At 37.2% G+C, this 16,154-nt stretch overlaps 1 protein-coding gene across 1 annotated transcript in view; it reads left to right on the top strand.

The window, feature by feature from the left end:
- The first annotated feature begins 674 nt into the window (after positions 1–674).
- adgrf3b (adhesion G protein-coupled receptor F3b) overlaps positions 675–16,154 on the top strand; it is a 26,857-nt gene continuing 11,377 nt past the window's right edge. Inside the window, exons 1-11 of the mRNA XM_034698867.1 lie at positions 675–815; positions 1,201–1,256; positions 3,398–3,458; positions 3,611–3,623; positions 4,137–4,286; positions 8,456–8,608; positions 9,662–9,720; positions 9,874–9,932; positions 10,887–11,005; positions 11,983–12,213; positions 14,812–15,042. Of these exons, the coding sequence (XP_034554758.1) occupies positions 3,405–3,458; positions 3,611–3,623; positions 4,137–4,286; positions 8,456–8,608; positions 9,662–9,720; positions 9,874–9,932; positions 10,887–11,005; positions 11,983–12,213; positions 14,812–15,042 (1,069 nt within the window). The 5' untranslated portion in view covers positions 675–815; positions 1,201–1,256; positions 3,398–3,404. The remainder of the gene's footprint in view (positions 816–1,200; positions 1,257–3,397; positions 3,459–3,610; positions 3,624–4,136; positions 4,287–8,455; positions 8,609–9,661; positions 9,721–9,873; positions 9,933–10,886; positions 11,006–11,982; positions 12,214–14,811; positions 15,043–16,154) is intronic.

Raw genomic sequence — 16,154 nt, 5'->3', positions numbered from 1 at the left:
TAAGAGTTTGACAAAAAAAAAAAGTACCATTTATTTTTTGATTGTTGGTTGAAACTAAGATGTGAAAATGGCTGTGCAGTGATGAGAAACTATAAAACAAATAATATGCTACTCTCTGTGAACAGTATTCTCTAGTACATCTGAACAATAGCATTTATATATACGTTGCAAAATAGATGGGATGAAATACAAATTATCACAGAATTAAAATAATATAATACTATTCATTCTACTTATGTAGAATACTAAGTAAATTGACTGATTTACCATCTCGCACTGTAAAAAAGCCTGATAACCTTTCTGACATCTCACTGGCTGCTTGTTGGGGACTCCCACTTCTTTCAAGAAATACAACTTGTCATTGTTGGATTAACGGAATTAGTAATTTAGCTTTTTAAACCAGGCATCTAAGGAGCTCTATGAGTATAAGCGAAGCTGTCAAAGACAACACAATTGACTTGTTTTGTTGGAAGAGACACCAGCTCTTTGACCTCTAGGAGTTGGCTTGATTTGGTAGACAAATATCCATGAAAAGCTGGAAGCTGTGTGTTCACTGCCAGTCCAGCTGGTGCGGAGACACGCCATCAATGCAAATCACCATGGTGTGTTGTGTAAAACTTCTACACCCAACCTCCATCACTAACACAAACACACGCCAACACCATTAACCTACCCTCTTCAGCCTTGTACTTACAAGTGAGCTCATTTGGACAAATCCTGATATGTACCTGACGGGTGCAGTCAGGCTGTTCTTATTCCAGCGTGGTGACAGGGTTATCATTTGATTACTGTTTGATAGCATGAGCAAAGACAAGGTAAGAGCTTTAACAAATGTTTGCCAACTTTTGTAAAAATTAAAATTACAAGAATGTATCTTCTTAAACTGCTTTTAAGACATTTACCTTAACTGATTTGAGTATTTTGTTAGAATGTATATTATCTTGCGCACATGTTTTCCTATATTTCTCAGACTTGCAATGATGTGTGTAACAACCACACCCTTGGTTCCTAAACAGTCATATATCCTCCTTAATTATTGACTTTTTAATTCTTAGAGCACTTGGAATAGATACCAGCTGCTTTCAAAGCCAAAATGAATTGGTGTCCTCAAGCTCGAACATTATTTTATTCCTTTTGTGACTGGAAATTAAGAGTGTAAAACTCTTCCAAGAAGGACAGAGAGCTAACTCTTTTTTGTAGGTGGACTACATGGTGGTTTTTCTACTTGCATAACTGACTGGCTGCAAGGAATCAGAGTAAGTGAGTATGTCATTGACTCTGGCTTTAATTGTGAATGTTTTTTACTCAAACTTTTTCAGTCAGTGTGAAAAGAGTTGTCTCCTCCTTGAAAACGTCCACAATGGATTTCTAAATTTCTAAATCTTTGAACAATGATGGAAATTGAATGCTGGATGCGCTTCACGTTTAACAAATTATTTGAAGGGCAAAAATCTGTTTCGAGCAGTTTCAGCTTACCTTATGTGAATTGATAGAGCTTAAAAAAGTAAAACTTTATTTCATTTTTTACATAAAATTATTCTTGCGTTTGCCTGTCTGTAAATTAATGCATAATTCTACACAACACAAATGCATTTTGTGTGCTGTGTCATTGAATTTGCTGCATGTACTTCAGGACCAGTACTAAAAAACCTCAGTGTAACAATGGCCATGCCCTAACTGAACAAGAAAATGAGTTGGGTTTGACCATAACCAAATGAAAAGGCCTTTGACCATAATGGTAACATGATGCCAGTAAAGAGAGCAGGAGTAGACGGGGCACAGTTACCAAATGCAGGAAAACCACAAACCTGATGTTCGTCATCAAAGACCACTCGTGTGTTTTGTGAAGTGATGTCATCAGGTTAGAGGATAAAATGCAGGCTGACCATACCTTGAGAACAAAAGAGATAGCTGCTTGTCAAAGGGTTATAAAAGCTTTTGGAGTTTTTTAGAAATACACTGTCTAATAAATTCATAAATTATCTATTCAAACTGTATATTGAAAACTAGAGCTTGGTGTATGGCCATTGTTGTAGCTCAGTTGGTAGAGCAAGGACCCCAGATATAGCCAGTTGGACTTGTTACAAGATTGATCACTTCTCCTGGCTGTATTAGAGACATGTCACTCCCTCTCCCCACATGATCTATCGCTCTCAAGCTGTCCCATCAAATAAAGCAGAAAAACCTCACCTTTTTTAATGGTGCCTGCAGCAGAAAATATAAAACAAGATGCAATAATTATAATAATAAAAATAATGCATTTTGTTTATAACGCACTTTACATTCGGAGAAAATCCCAAAGTGCTACAAAACCATAGACTGTAAAAAATATGGACGTAGTATCCGTGACGTCACCCGTCTGTTTCTGAACGCTGTTTTGAAGCCAATCGGCTGCGGCAGCCATATTGCTTCTGTGGAGCCAGTGTGACGTAAAGAGGCGGGCTTTGAGCCTCCTTGCCAACAGCTGCAGTGTTCCTGCAGGCAGCTGTGCCTCTCATTGGAAGACTAGTAATCTCAATATCTTTGAAATTGCTGAATTAGAAAAAAATTCACCCCCCTCACAGTAAGAGGACGTCAAGAAATTAGCTATTCAGACTACACTCATCTTTTGTACCAGGCTGTAAACATGTTTATTAATGCTGCAAAGATCGTCTTTTTCCCATTCATGTGTATGTGACTTCCGGTACTTCCGGAGCCAGCCTCAAGCGGATCCTCGATGAACTGCAGCTTTTAACACTTCCGCATTGACTCATATTTTTAGACCGGAGGTTGCCGCTTGTACAAAACACATCATAAAAACAGCCCAGTTGTTAAAAACAGTGTGGTTTGGTATGATAGATAAAAGCAGCAGGGGAGATCATGTAAAAACTAGGAGAATGCCCTCAGGGAAAGAAAGGTTTGGAGTCCCTTTTTGAAGGAGTTCGTGGTCTGTGTTGTTCAGAGATGGTCAGGGAGGGAACTCACAGACGCGGGGCAGGAGAGTAGAAAGCCTGGTCTCCCATAGTGCAGAGTTTGGTTTGGGGAAAGTGGAGGCGGTTTGTGTTGGTGGAGAGGAGGGTTCTTGTGGTGGTCTGTTGGGTCAGCAGTCCCTTCAGGTAGGTGGGGGCACTTCCATGGATGCACTGATGTGTCAGCAGAGAGATTTTGTATTCTATTCTAAGTGAAACTGGGAGCCTGTGAAGTAATTGAAAGACAGGTGTGGTATTGTCATGTTTGCTTACTCTGATCAACAATCCGGTTGTTACACAAAAAAAGGATTTGGTCCGACAGTCGAAACAAGTTCTGGAATACTGGAATAGTTTATGATGTTGTTAATTAAACTTGCAGACAGTGCTGTCACCTGCATACTTTATAACAAAGTTATGTATTGTTACTAAAATTGTTGTGTTTCCAACAGAGAAACAATGCATGCCAGGGAATTTCTGTTTCTGATTGGAGCTGTTTGTCTCTACTCTCAGGTAAACATACTGCTTAGTGGAAAGTTTTATTAGGTAATCTATATTTAGACAGTGTTCTGACAAAGTGATTTCTGTTTGAAATTGGATTCATACACATATACATATGTATACTGGATAGATATATTTGATATCTGTCTGTTTTGTTCTTGCAGGTCATCACAGCAGGTGAGTTCCTTGGTTACACTTCTGCATGTATACCACACAAAGCTTCTGCACTTTGGGTAAAGACAGTTATCTACTTGAAATTGCAATTCCTTGTAATTGCAAGTGTAGGAAATACTTCAACATTTTCTTTATCAACCGCATGAAGCAGTTTTTATGTAGTTCAACATTGGTTCTGTTGACCCAATATTTTTAGAACACACTCAGAAACAAATGAGTGATTTCTGTAAAATATTAGATTTTTTTATTTAGACCTTATTTGGTTATTATGTGTGTCTACAACCTTTCGGCCTATCCCTTAGCAATGTTTTTCAAAGGGTACTTACCTTTTTTATTTTTTAGAAAAGGTTTTCTTTGTTTTTTTGTGTATGTTATTAAGCATCAAAACATTGTTTCTGTCAAAAGCAACATTAATTCACTACTTGCAAATTTACAATTTACCCCTAAAATCTTGGATGAACATATATTAACACAGAGTTATTAAACACGCAGAAAATCCCTATTTTTTTCCGACAGACACCTATTCTGCTGAGTTGATGGTGGAGAGCAATGTCACTCTGGAAGCCGAGACTGTGCGGTCATCTTTGCAAAATACAGCTGACTTCACAGTGACTGAAAACGGCAGTCCCTTCAAAGTAACCCTGGGAGAAAACGAACTGGTAGCAGGTATTGTATTAGAACCTTATCTAATTTGGTTATCAAAACGTATTTCCCGACTTTCTTACTGATCTTCCATCTGTGTAAGATGCTTGATTCTGATTGGTCAAAAGTCTGTTGACAACGCCTTGAAAACAGTGATTAACTTCCACTAACATGTGCAATGCCAGAGGCAAACTGATCACACGTCATGTCAAATCACTCCGTAGAGATTTCATGTTAAACTACAGTCTCTTGTCACCTTTTCACTAAGTTCTATCTTTCTCCCACCTCGGTGCTCTCTGTGTCTTTTAGTGTGAAGCTATTTAAATAAAAATCTACACAAAAACATTATTTAATTTTTTTGGGGAACATAAACATATGTTGCCATGTTGCAGCAGTGGGTGTGATGTTGGCATGTTAGCATTGAGTCCCGTTATATGTTTTGTCTCACCATATGATATCAGTCAATTAATCAGACTTTGTTCATAAAGCGCTTTACATCCAATGACATTGTAACACAAAGTGCTGTACATAAAAACAATCACATCCTAATCCTAACCCCAGCCCCAAACCCAAACCCACCCCACAATCCTAAGGTTTAGAACACAATATAGGCAAAAATGATAATAAAACAAATGTAATAATAAAAATTAATTAAAAATAAAAAAGAAGTTGCTGAACGAACTGGAGAAACGCGTTCATGATATATTAACGAGGAAAAGATGTTAAAACTCAACACAAGAAATTAAACTCACCAAAATAAAATAAATAAATTAATGAGATAATAAAGCACTAAAATATTAAACCAATAAAAGAAACTAAGATGCTTTACTTAAAAAAGTGACTAAAATTTGAACTAGCTAATGAATAAAGAAATAAAGAAAGGTAAAATATAACTGTTACAAGAATAAAACTCTTTAAAAAAGTTAAAAGCGAGACAAAAAATATGAACTGCATTTTTTTGGACAAGGGGAAATAAATAATTTGTGCTAACAATTGATTATCATATTAGCCATATGTCAAAACTAAATTCAATAGATGTTTACTCTTTTTATAACACCAAATAAATCTACATCGCCAAATTAGGAGTTGCCTGTAAAAACACAAATATCTGAATAGAGAAATATCTGAATTAACAGAACTTAAGCAGTCCCCCTTGCTCAAAGTCAATATCCATTGAGTCGATGTACGAGCACGACAGTTAATTATTTTTAGGTAATTGTAAAATAAGGTCTGTCGCCTCCTGCAAGATGTTTGCAGTAGCTGAGTACACATCTAAGACTGACCAATCGCTCACTCTGTAGCACATGTGTTTAAAGGAAACCCACAGCACATTGGAAATTAACAGGTCGTCACTCAGAGAAGCTGCAAATGATAATGAAGCCATTTACACAAATTTACTCTTATCATACAAAAGGCCATTTGACTATTCACTTCAGCCTCTGCTGTCATGAGCAACTAACAACAAACAAACACAGCCAGCATTTCAAAGTGACCTGTACAATGTGGCCTTATTTGTAAATGTGCAGAGAGATGGACAAAAACAAAAGACAAGACAATCTACAGGACATAATATAACTTTATAATATAAATATATACATATACAAAATAATTATAGTACTTAAACATTCAGTCTCATATTTTGTGTCCTTTATGTGATTTTACATGGTGATACTCTGAGTTAACAGGCTGCTTTTGAAAACATTGTCACATACGTTTTTATTTTTAAATTTTTAGGCCATACAGGAAGTGTCATGAGTTGATGTTTAGTTTTTTCCTTGTGTTTCTTGCCTTGGTTCATCCCCATGTTTATTCTGTATTATGTATCCTTTGTCACCCCTGTGTGTTTAGTGATCCATGTATCTTTATTGTATTTTCTTGTGTTTCTTAGTCTTGTCTTGTGTTTCCTGTTTTATTTAGTAGTTCTGGATCCCTGTGTGTCCAGTGTGTTTCCCTCCTTTTTGATTAACCTGATTAGTTTCACCTGTGTTGATTACTCTGTGTATTTAGTTCTTCTGTTTCCCCTGTCCTGGGTTGGATCATTGTACGTCTTTCTTGTGTTCCATTGTGTTTTATTTTGTACGTTCTATGGACTTTGGTTAAGTAAGTTTCTGTTTATTTCCTTTGTTTATTTAACCTTTTATTTTAAATTGCACATGGGTCCTCCCTCCTCCTTATTCCAACTGTGACAAGAAGCACACAGACCCATAATTATAAAAACCCACCCCGAATACAAATTACAAATTTTATCAACTAAAATTAGACTCTACTCATAAGGAGGAGGTTATTGTTACAAAATGAAGACATACAGAAAAGAAAGGAAGATACATGGGGGCTAATAATAATGTTACATAAAGTAAAATAAATTTTAGACTTTTTAAATTGTAATCAATTCCCTATTTCTCATTAAGAATACAGGAATAGTTCATACCCTATAGTTCTCAGAATGTCGTATAAAGCATACTATATATTAGTATGTATTAATGTTTTTCAGTTCTAAATGGCATATACAGATGGCTTTCAGGCAATTTAAAAGTCTATGGCTGTTATCGAAACTGCCTGCTACATACTACCTACGGATGTAGGATGCAGTAAGTACTACGTTATGCGTTTAAATGTGATATGTAGTATGACTGCTCTGTTGGATCTTTTTGCAGTATCCTGGGTCAGGTGTGGCGTGATTTCCGGTTTGGAAAGCAGAAGTAAACAATGACCAAGCTGATCACAAAACTGCTTCTTTAACATCACTTATGATTTAAAAAGTTAAGTTGTATTTTATATGGAATTTAATCATTTTCACAGCACCGAAAAACTGAGTGCCCCCGTCAAAAATAATAAAAAAGAAGAAGCGTAACGTTAGCGCTGTGCATTGTGGGAAACAGTACGCGAGGGAGACTGGTCCGATATATAACGAGAAATGTTCCTGAATCAGTAGACATCCGGGAAGTTTTGGTATACTGCAGATTTTGCTCTTGTTTACATACTACATACTACATACTGAATTTTGAAAAAAAATCACACTGCTAGTATAGTAGGCGGTTCCAATCACAGTCAGAGTTTGATCACAGCCTAAAGCCAGTGTCATTATTATCCTTGTAGTTGCTATTGTTAGTTGTGAGGTACTTTAACTTTTTTCTCTGGGTTGCAGTGTTTTTTTTTTTATGTTTTCATGGCCGGGTCATCAAATGCCAAAGATTTGTCACACCCCCTATTTTTTACAAACAGATGAACTAGAAGTTTTCACTTCACTGTTTTTACTTCTGGAAAACAACAATTGGACATGTTGATAATGAAATGGTCACAGTTTAAGTTTTTAAACTATAATAGAATCTGAAGACCTCTCAATTCAGACTCTCCTTATCCTTACACCTAGTGTATGTCCAACAGATGTTAAAGTTACCTTTACGAGATGCAAAGGGATGCCAGATAATGAAAATTGTCAGTTTCTATTCTATGCTCTTCACAGGGTTTGAAGTGGGTGGGGCTTGGACCTGGTTTATACTTCTGCATTGACTCTACGCCGTAGTGACGCTGTAGTGGCCTACACTGAGCACTACCTACTTCAGTGTCTTCATTGCTCCGCAATCCTTTGCAAGGGCAATGATTGTCTGTGCCACTGATATGCTCGTAATATCACCAGTTTCCAGTTCTGCTACATTCTCCGCTTGCTTGTGCACAGTAAACCATTGCCACTTAATCTGAGCACATTAAGTTGGAGTTGGAGCTGCTACATGTTGAGCAGCAGTTGATTATTACTGCAATTATTGCAAAGAAGAAAACAGAGGAGAGGAGATGGTATTTAAGGCTGCTGAACCAGTGTCATCAGCAATACTGGGAATGTTGTAATACAGGAAATATTATCCTACCAAGCAAACCAATCTCAGGGATTATGGTCTGCATTATTTGAATGTGCAGTTTCATGTGCACGTCAAGATATGTAGGTAGGCTTCTGTGTAGGTACAGGGCTACATGAGCCTACTGTGTGTATTTAGTGCACAAGTATAAATCAGGTTTTAGCAGAGTGTGTGGTGGGCTGCAGGGTTGTGTTTTTGATATTTTATGTTTAAATGTCTCATTTGAGATCAAACCTCAGTCATAGTAAATGCACCAGAGCTTTTGAGTTTTCCTGTGTTTGTCTTTTAATTACTAAAGAAAATTTGTTTTCAGGGATTTGTTTGTTATGTGTCTGTCTCTAGAGTGCTTGGTTTTTGGAGATGAATCGACCTGCAACTGCTCTGATAATTACACTTGGAGTAATGAAGTCTGCTACAAATCCAACTGCTGCCGTGAATTGACTTGCACACAAAATGTGTCGGACGTCACCCCACTCTGTGTGGCCAAAATCAAAGGTAACATTTCTGACAAATTGCTTGTTTTGTAGTATTTGTATTTTCTGGGTTTGTTGAATTTTGTATTTAAAGGTGACATATCAAGCTTTTTTCATCAATATATATTGGTCTAAGAGGTCCCCAAAAACATGTCTTTAAAGTTTATGCTCAAAAAAACACTTTGAAATCAGATTTTGGCATGCCTGAAAAGCCCTCTTCTTCATTCCTCATCAGAACACTCTGTTTTCCCTCTGACCACGCCCACTCCGGAAGTGGATGTGCCTAGGCTCTCCAGCACGTTGATCTAATGTTTACATGTTGGCTGAATATACACGGCTGCTCAGAGATCGCGTTACTTCAACCCTCTGAATCTGATCCTGACGGAGAGGCGCCTGTAGCAGGACCTTTCTGAACGATTGGTCATAGATTTAGTGTTTCTTGTTGTTTTATTTATCAGTATGTAGACGTGTGTCTTGGTACACAGCTACGAACATGTAGCTATGTGGCTATGCTAACTAGCGCTAGCACTTATCCATGATAAATAAAAATCATCCACTAGATCTTCAAATCTGCAGACGTGGGGAGTAAAACCGACCTTTGTGTTTATTAAGACAGCCTACACCTAGCATGGCTCCCTCCTAAACTCCTTGTTACCACACATTTGTGCAGGTAATGAAAAACGGGGGAGGGATTCAGTATTATTTTATACAGTCTATGGGCTGAACAAGCTCCGAGCTCTGACTCCGTGACAGACCGGATATTGTTGTTACGTAACAAAAACACGGAAGTCTGAAACGGCTCGTTTCACACACATTTATAGAAAGGTGTAGAAATCAAAACAGGGGCAGAATGGATTTTTTTCATTCTCGGGGGGTTTGTAGACATGCCAGGGACACATATTTCAGGTAAAGAACCATTAAAAAGTCAATTTTGCATGATATGTCACCTTTAAGTTTGATATAGAAAAAGTCACATTATTTTTACAAACGATGCATTAATAACCTATGGTTTGATAAGGACAAAAACGTGTTGATATTTAAACTAAAGAAATAATCAAATTTGCAATCAACACAGTCAGCATCAATGGATCAGTTAACCTACAAGAGAGCTGGAGTTCGGACAAAACAGCAATGGTAAATCTTTCCCTCACAACTACAGTACAATTTTGTATAAATATTAGCTGTCAGTTTTTCTTTTATAAATGTATGTATACACACATACACATATATACGTATACTAAGTTCCATTGAGCTTCAAGATAACTACATCTTTTTTTTCTTTTAAAGCTTAAAAAGGAATTTGAAGTTCTGAATGGCTTTGAGATCCTTAATGTGACCGATAGGGGGTAAGGTATTTTATAAATGGATTCATTGGGGGGTTGGGTTTTTTTTTTTATCAAACATACCATAGACTAAAATTGCAATAGCATATTACATTGTTTGTGACCAACTAGCTTTATTTTGGATTTGTTGAGGTGTGGTCAGGATTTAAGTTGGCACGCAAATCAAAACATGCCTTTTCTACAGTTTAAGTGTTGCTATCAATAAAAGCTGATCAACCAACACCATTAAAGTTCTGAGGAGTTCTTTTTAGGAAAGCCTTTTATTGCCAAACTCTGAGTTTCGAGTTGCAATGAAAAATTGTTCTTTTAAAAGGAGAAAATATTCAAAGTAACTCTTCAATTTTACAAAGTGAACGAATATTCGAATGTTCAAAAGTCATTGCCCATCCCTACTTGGTACTTGGCGAGTTTTCACTCTTGGGCTTCATCCATGTGCTCCTCCCAGGGTACCGTTAGTTCTATCATGACCACTTGTGTGGTGTAATTAGAAAATGTAAACCTGTCTGGACGGAGGATTGTTCAGGGAACTGCAGCTGCTTGCCAAGATCAACTCTCAGTTGCTGAACTTGGCTGAGGGGTTTTCTTCTCTCCAGCCTTAACAAAGCTGATGAACCCCTTTTGGCGGAGGAGTTTGCCGGTGGTTATGGCTGAGGCTGCTGGTATCTACTTTGTTATAAATACGTAATTATTAGGATAGAGAAGTGGCCCAGCAACAACTGACACACCATCAATTTGAATAAAAGAATGATTGAGCCAAACTGTTAGTAATAAACAATGAATAAAAGCTAATTTAGACATGAGTTAGCTTAAACAAGTAATGCACTCTGGCACACTGATGGAAGGCATATGTAAAGCAGTGTACACTGGCTATAAGCATTTCAATTTCTTTGTGCTTACATAAAAAATTATCTACCATGCATGAAATGACCTTTCATCAATTCTCTCTTAATCTTAAAGAGACGGCACTGCTGACTTTGAGGTAGCTGTAAGTGTCAAATTTGAAACTTCTAGACTTCAAGCCATAGTGACTTCGGTGGAAACCAATATGAACGCTGCACTGGTGGTCGACACGAAAGGTCAGTAAAAAAGTATTGTTGTTTATTTTTTTTCATTTGGATCATAAAGTCTGTATATTAGCTGTTACAGAAAGAAAATGTCAGCAGATAATGTTCCACTAAGGTGCCTTCTGAATATACAACAGGGTCATGATGCAATACAATTTGGATTTTCTTTTCAATTTAGAAAAGTAATATTTTTTCTATTGACATTAAAAAATGAATAATATTCATGAATGTGGGTGAGTAGAGAGGGCAGTGTGTTTGAAAGCCCCTGACTGACTGCAGAGCACACTTTATGCTTTGTGTTAAACGCATCAATATGTCATATAAACTAAAATCATACATGGTGTTTTATTTAAGGATATCCACTCAAATTATTGACACTTTGTTCTGCAATTGTTTATGTGTTGCTTTTAAGATCTGTCAGGTACACATACAGTATACTATTCTTTGCATACAAATAAAAATATCACACTAATAATCAATCATGACTGCAGCTGAATTGTGCGACACAGACTTACCTGCATAATTTTAGATGCCATATTGTCTAAAAGTGACAATAATAGAGACCATTGTCCAAAATCAATTTTGATAACACCTGCAGAGGAAGCGTGTCTACATCTTTATGTCCCAATATGTTCAAAAGAGGTGCAAGTGGTGCACACAAATACATAAATATAAACATTTAAAACAATGTCCTTCTGGCTTTTACCTGATGCAAAGTATGGTGAGAGCAGTAAAGAGCTCATTTTAATTTACATCACGTAAATGTTTGTAAGTAGTCTACCTTCTTTCAGCACTGGATTGTCCTTTCTTAACCCACATCCCACTCTGCTTCATTCTCTTTACTTTTGATCCCGAGTTGATCCATCTGTCACTGGAACGAGGGCTGTGGCCTCTATACATGGGGCACCTACTGAGCTAAACTGATGCTATGACTTCCAGCCATTGTGTAACTAATTGCAGTGAGTAATTATATTTCCCTCATCACATAGGATTGGTCACCATTGAATCCCCAGTTGCTCCAGTGTGCTATCAGTCTGATCCAGTTCTGAAATGCACATTTGACGAGAAGACAGAAAGAGCTAGCTGGACCATGAGCAGAAAGCATGAGCACTTTGAGCTTGCCGATGGAAGTGTGGTGGAACTGGATGAAAGCTGTTCCACCATGGAACAACAGTCTTGTGTTGGAGTAAAACTCACATCAGTGACAGGCATCTGGGCAGGTGAGAAAAAACTAAACTACTTAATTCAATGGTTTGTCTCGACCAATTGAAATGAGTGACTGTTGCAATTACCTCAAGTACTAAAGTGAGATAAGCCGAATTTACCAGGGTTTGATAAGATCATCAGGGTTAGATAAGATAGATGTATAAATGTATATATAGATTCCTATAATTTCCAAGCGCTAATAACTTAATTGTTGAAGCTTGTTCTCATGTAACTAACAAGTAGAAAGGTATGTTATTTTTCTTTCTTAGTTTTTTATGTTTATTGCTTTTAACTGATGCTCCTTTTAAGTATATGAAGCTACTTTTACAAACTTTTTACGTATGTTAAGCATTATAGTGACACACTTCACATTAAAGCATTTATTTGGTTTGTTAAATTAAAGGAGTGGGGTTTTATCCTTTTTCCTTATTTTACAAACTAAAATGGTAGATACTTAATGTGGGCAAAGTCCTGTGAGACTTACTTGTGGTACAAAATAGATTCCAAATTTGTGACATGACAAATTGATGAATCTCCTTAAAAGTAACACTTCCCGCACAGAAATGTCCTGCTTTATTGCTTGAGATTTTTTTGTCCCTTTCCAAACTTTTTGGGGTCAGTTTGGGGTCTAAACCATATGGCCACATTTCAGAAATGGTCATTTTGAATAGAGAAACCCGTATTTACTCTATGACAACAACTTTGTTGCATGTTTACAGTGGAGGAGGCCTCTGGAGTATAGTGAAGTGTTTCAAATAGAAGCTGCAATGAGGGTTTTCAAAGACATTTCAGAAAGTCAGGTTTATTGAGAACTGACCAATCATAAAAAGTAGAATCTGGAGAAAAGGAAATGTCACTTTGAGGTAAATATGTACATAAGGAGTTTTTAGAAAGCAAAGTTGTGGTCATTAGGTTTTATTAGGGATTTGTCGTGCCTTTGCTGACTTCACCTGCTTCTCTTAGAAAAAAACGTGAGGGGAAGTGCTTCCATGATTTTTTTTCAGCGCTTTACTTTGACATCAGAAAGCCCTTTGGTTTAAGACTATCTGCAGACATACTGAACGTGCCTTCCTGCCTGCAGGTTGATCAGCTGTTTGGCTCTGTGATGTACGTGTCACTGATACATTGTGAATTTTGATATTTTTGCAGCTCAGTTTTGCATTATTACCCGGTGGACAGTGTTAGAGTAGAGGTTGTTATTTTAAGCTCATACTTCCCCTTCAGATGCTGACACAGAGCATTTTTGGTAAACATATGGTGTAGAACATGGGTTGTGTCATGATGCAATGAAAATCACTGAGAGCCGAACACTTACTTTAAAGATGCACTTCCATTCAGATTTTCTGTTCTTGTGATTTAACTCCTGAATATTGAAGAAAGTCAGAAACAAACTTCAGTGTTCAGTATGGCAGTGGACTCTAGTTGGTGAGCATCGCAGATGGCAGCCTTGTGTGAACTGCAGGTATACTTTGATTCTCAGAGATCCAGAGGTACCGCTGTAACCAAGTCTCACTCGTGACAGTAAGTGGCTTTCTTGGTTTGTGGGCATTAGCTCGCAGTTTACACACCTGCAATAACTAGAGCAGTGGCGGTTCTGGGGAGGGGCCAACAGGGGCCAGTGCCCCTGTAAAACTGAATCTAGAATCCTCTGTGCCCCCCCCTCCACACCAAACAAATATTATACAATAAAAAAAAGCTTCGGTATTGCACCAATGTCACAGGCAGAACAAATGAGTGTGGCACTTGGTTCCAGTCCCTTAGAGCGCTAAGGGACTAAGTGTAAACAGCCAAACAGCTGCTGTCAGTCTGCATTTTGATCTAGTACACAGTAGTCTATATGTCTAGTATATAGGGATGCACTGATGTTTTGCCAGTTTGTGCCGGTCCTTGCCCTTCTCAATCTCTTTTGTCAGGGTTGAATGTGTCCCTCTGACAACACCATTGGCCCCAGCCTGACCCCCCCTGTAAAATTGGTCTAGAACCGCCACTGAACTAGAGATCTCTTCCGCTCAGTTATCATAGAAGTTTCTCCGCTTTTTTTTTTGTTGCATTGAGTCGCCTTTTCCTCTGTAGCCATCCGCTCATAAAGGTGTCCCTTTGTGTCTGCAGCAAACAGCATGTCTTAAGTGCTGTCAGAATCACTCAATATTCAGTTTGGTTGTATATTTGTCTCTTTAAAGCCCATAGACCTGAACATCTGATCAGTGTCTGCAAATAGCGAATAGTGCAAAAATGAGTGGGCTTACTAATGACAGAGTAAAGTGCTGAAAAATGTCTCAGTAGTGCATACACTCAAACCGAGATGCAAGTTTGAGTTTCCCGACATCCATTGTGGCTAGTACACTCACTAGTGACATGTAGCTCACCCCACTTCAAAAATACTGAAATATCCCTTTAAATTAAAATAATTGAAATGTCTAGAATGGACACATAGCTAAACACTCATTGATAACCATTTTATCATAGCCTTTCCTTCACTTACTTTGATCCTGGAAAGTCCTTTGTCACCATATTTTCGTAAATGAATATCTATGTATCCTATGATTACAGAAATTATTAAAACTGTTTACATTTTGAAACTAAGTAACCTGTGAGAGAAATGTTTTCTGCAGGCACATACGAGTGTGGATTCACCAGTGGGTCGGTCAGGCACACAGCCAAAAGCCAACTTCATGTGGCACTTCTTCCTGATGACATCCTTCTGAAGATCAACCCTCTGACTGTGGTCTGTTCATCAGAGGAATCTCAAGACGTTACAATCACCGCTACCATATTAAGTAGCCCAGAAGTCTTCAACGTGTGGTGTACCTACAATAGAGAATATCAACCTATATGCAACAAAAGTAAGACAAACTACCGCTCGTACAACTATACCCGTTCATTTTTACTGTTAGCTACAATATTGAAATTATTTTTATAAGAAACATAATGGCAAATAATTCACTAAAACTCTGAAAAATGTCAATAAATTGGTGATCAAGTGATCAATCAGTCTATCACTCTATCAGTCAATCAATCAATCAATCAATCGACTCACAGACCAACCGATCCAGCAATCAAACAGTAAATAAATGAAACATTAAATCAATAGCGGATTTTTATTCAAATATTAATATGCCAAATCATCACATGAAATCAAACAAAATGCCTGTGTTATGAGTAATTCCTGGTTTTGTGAAGCATTATCCTCTGTTCTCCTGGTGTGTGTTTTCACTTTAATGTCTCCACGTTGAGTTTTCACTGTTTACTGTTTTAACTACTACTGCTTCTACTACTACTACAACTACTATTACTACAACTACTAATACCACTGCTACTAATACTACTACAACAACTACTGCTACCAATAGTACTGCCACAAATACTAATTCTACTACTACTAAAACTATTACTAATACTACTGATACTACTATTACTACTATTAAAACTATTATTACTACTACTACTACTAATGCTACTACTACTTCTGCTACTATTACAACTACTATTACTACTACTACTACTACCAATATGACTGCTACTACTACTACTTCTCCTACTACAACTACTGCTACTACTACTACTTCTCCTACTACAACTACTGCTACTAATACTACTTCTACTACTACTACTAATTCTACTACTAAAACTACTACTAATACTACTGCTGCTACTATTACTACAACTATTACTACTACTATTATGACTACTACTTCTACTAATACTACTTCTACTACTAAAACTACTACTACTAAAACTACTACTACTAAAACTGCTACTACTAATACTACTACTATTACTATGACTACTACTAATGCTACAACTACTACTTCTACTACTACTATAACTATGACTACTACAACTAACACTTCTACTACTGCCACTACAGCTGCTACTACCATTACATCTACTAATAATAATTATTATTATTATTATTATTATTATTGTTGTTGTTGTTGTTGTTGTTGTTTTTGTA

The sequence above is a fragment of the Notolabrus celidotus genome, chromosome 13, assembly GCF_009762535.1.
Source record: "Notolabrus celidotus isolate fNotCel1 chromosome 13, fNotCel1.pri, whole genome shotgun sequence".
Classification (NCBI taxonomy): domain Eukaryota; kingdom Metazoa; phylum Chordata; class Actinopteri; order Labriformes; family Labridae; genus Notolabrus; species Notolabrus celidotus.
This window is presented reverse-complemented; position numbering and strand designations above follow the sequence as displayed.